Source organism: Palaemon carinicauda, chromosome 11, assembly GCF_036898095.1.
Source record: "Palaemon carinicauda isolate YSFRI2023 chromosome 11, ASM3689809v2, whole genome shotgun sequence".
NCBI lineage: Eukaryota > Metazoa > Arthropoda > Malacostraca > Decapoda > Palaemonidae > Palaemon > Palaemon carinicauda.
This window is the reverse complement of record NC_090735.1, coordinates 160,887,756-160,890,255: the sequence shown is the minus strand read 5'-3', so window position 1 is coordinate 160,890,255 and position 2,500 is coordinate 160,887,756. Positions and strand designations below refer to the sequence as shown.

At 40.8% G+C, this 2,500-nt stretch overlaps 1 protein-coding gene across 1 annotated transcript; it reads right to left on the bottom strand.

The window, feature by feature from the left end:
* Nucleotides 1–1,032: 1,032 nt before the first annotated feature.
* On the bottom strand, nt 1,033–2,465 carry LOC137649847 (mediator of RNA polymerase II transcription subunit 15-like). Its single transcript, XM_068382793.1, has 2 exons — nt 2,115–2,465; nt 1,033–1,983 (listed from the first exon to the last, which is right to left on the bottom strand). The coding sequence occupies exons 1-2, from the start codon at nt 2,427–2,429 to the stop codon at nt 1,171–1,173; spliced, it is 1,128 nt and encodes a 375-aa protein (XP_068238894.1). The 5' UTR covers nt 2,430–2,465; the 3' UTR covers nt 1,033–1,170.
* Nucleotides 2,466–2,500: the final 35 nt, after the last annotated feature.

The window sequence follows — 2,500 nt, the reverse complement described above, 5'->3', positions numbered from 1 at the left end:
ATTTCTTGGGTTTATTTTTCATAACATTTTTATTTAAAAGAAATGTGCATCTTGATTGGTAATAGATGAAAATAAGTGTGTGCATGAATTAAGACATCATTTAATTTTTACATGAAAACAGCAAACTTCAAAATTTCTTGGGTTTATTTTTCATAACATTTTTATTTAAAACAACATATGTGCATCTTGATTGGTAAATAGATGAAAATAAGTGTGCATGAATTAAGACATCATTTAATTTTTACATGAAAACAGCAAACTTCAAAATTTCTTGGGTTTATTTTTCATAACATTTTTATTTAAAACAAATGTGCATCTTGATTGGTAATAGATGAAAATAAGTGTGTGCATGAATTAAGACATCATTTAATTTTTACATGAAAACTGCAAACTTAAAAATTTCTAGGGTTTATTTTTCATAACATTTTTATTTAAAACAACATATGTGCATCTTGATTGGTAATAGATGAAAATAAGTGTGTGCATGAAATAAGACATCATTTCATTTTTACATGAAAAACAGCAAACTTAAAAAAATTTGCCTATAGCGACAATACGTCAACAAAGGCAGGATCGTTACCTCGATCGTGTCGAAATCCCCGAGCTAACAATATAAGCATTTTATGCGGAGCTAAATAGCTAGATTATTAAAGCAAAACAAACTGGGAACGTCGCTCTAGCAAACTAAATGACCCATAAGAGCGAGCGATAGCATCCTGGATGCCTCCGGTAGGCAACAGCTCTTGTTTACGTTAATATCACTTTTGATTTCATTCAAAATGACAAGAGCTTACATTTATACATAGTAAAGATAATACTCAACTTTCCATTATTTTTTCACATTAAGACAGCAAATATAAAAACATATTAGCTTTATTTTTCTTTCATTTTCATTAATTTTTTCGTTTCCTTTTTGCTTCTCTTCATTATAAAGATAAAAATAGTTTGAAATAAGATATCATTTTTTTTCCACATTAAGACAGCAAATATAAATTTTTTGGGGGGTTTATTTTTCTTCACTTTTATTATTTTTTACTTTACTGTTTCTTTCTTTGTATTTTAAGGAAATAGATGAAAAGTCTTTGTAAATATATAAATAGTTTATTTACATTAAAACAACATATATATACAAGTATCACACTTCAATTATGTACAAATATTTTACACTATTTAAATTTCCTTGTCCTTGACTGGTGGGGTATCAAGCTCCTTGGACGAGTAGAGGGGTGAGGGTGTCATGGCTTCATCAAGGCTGCTGTCGATGGTCCCCGGGGTCAGGACAGGGAAGGTCAATGGACTTTTGAATGCCGCCGACAGCGACGTTAATGAAGGTGCTGGTGAAGGAGCCTGGACAAGGGTGGGTGACGACACTGGCACTGATGGCGAGGTCACCTGGACAGGGGTGGATGACAGTGGAGTTGGCATCCCTGGGTGCCACTCCGTGGTACGGGGCAAGGAAGAAGGGCTTGACTGCGGCACCCAGTTATGACTGGCTGGACGATGCTGTTGCTGCTGCTCTGGCTGTGCATGCGAGGGTCCTGGTTGAGGGGACTGCCAAGGTTGCTGCTGGTGAGGGGGTTGCCAAGGTGACTGCTGGTGAGGGGGTTGCCAAGGTGACTGCTGGTGAGGGGGCTGCCAAGTTGACTGCTGGTGAGGGGGCTGCCAAGTTGACTGCTGGTGAGGGGGCTGCCAAGGTGACTGTTGCTGAGGGGGTTGCTGATGCACAGGGGGATGCACAGGGGGCTGTAAAGGTTGCTGTTGCTGTGGGCCTGCCCAGGTCTCTGAGGATTGTTGCTGTGCCTGCTGCAAGACCTGAGTCTCGTCCCTGTAACGTTGTGTGAGATTGAGGCACTCTATTTGGAATTCGTGCCATCGGTGTACTGGGATGGCACGCATGTAGCCTTCCAGCAGGCACGAAAAATCGTGCACAATCTTGTGCTGGCCCATATACGTTGGGGTTGACGAATCAGCTTTCGACACAAGCTGAAACATAAAAAATATTATAAAAATATATTATATATTATATATATGTATATATGTAACAAACATTGAAACAATTTAGTACAGCATTTTAATGCCACAGATAGCATATGTCAAAAAGAATTAATACTCACATTCCTCAATATATTGCTGAAATCCTTCTCCGACACATAGGTGTCGCTGTGAGAGGTGTCAAGTGTTCGGCAGGACCCCTTCCCCTTGTCCTTCCTGGTGGTGGTAGATGCCTGGCTGCGAGTCCCCGTCGACCTCACGTCATCGTCGACTTCGCTGGCTGTCGTGGCACCTCCTTCGGAGCCACGAAACTCCTCACTGGCGACTGTCTCTCCCCGGACGATGTGCTGTATGAGGAACGACCAAGTGTCCATGATGAAGTCATCACGGCCACTCCTTTGGGCTTGGCCAGCTCCACTCTTCTTCTCCTTCTTCATAATTTTGCCAACCCTCGTCCTCAAGTTTTCGTAGCGTTTTTTGCACTGGGCAGCAGTGGCAGGTTCCAGGC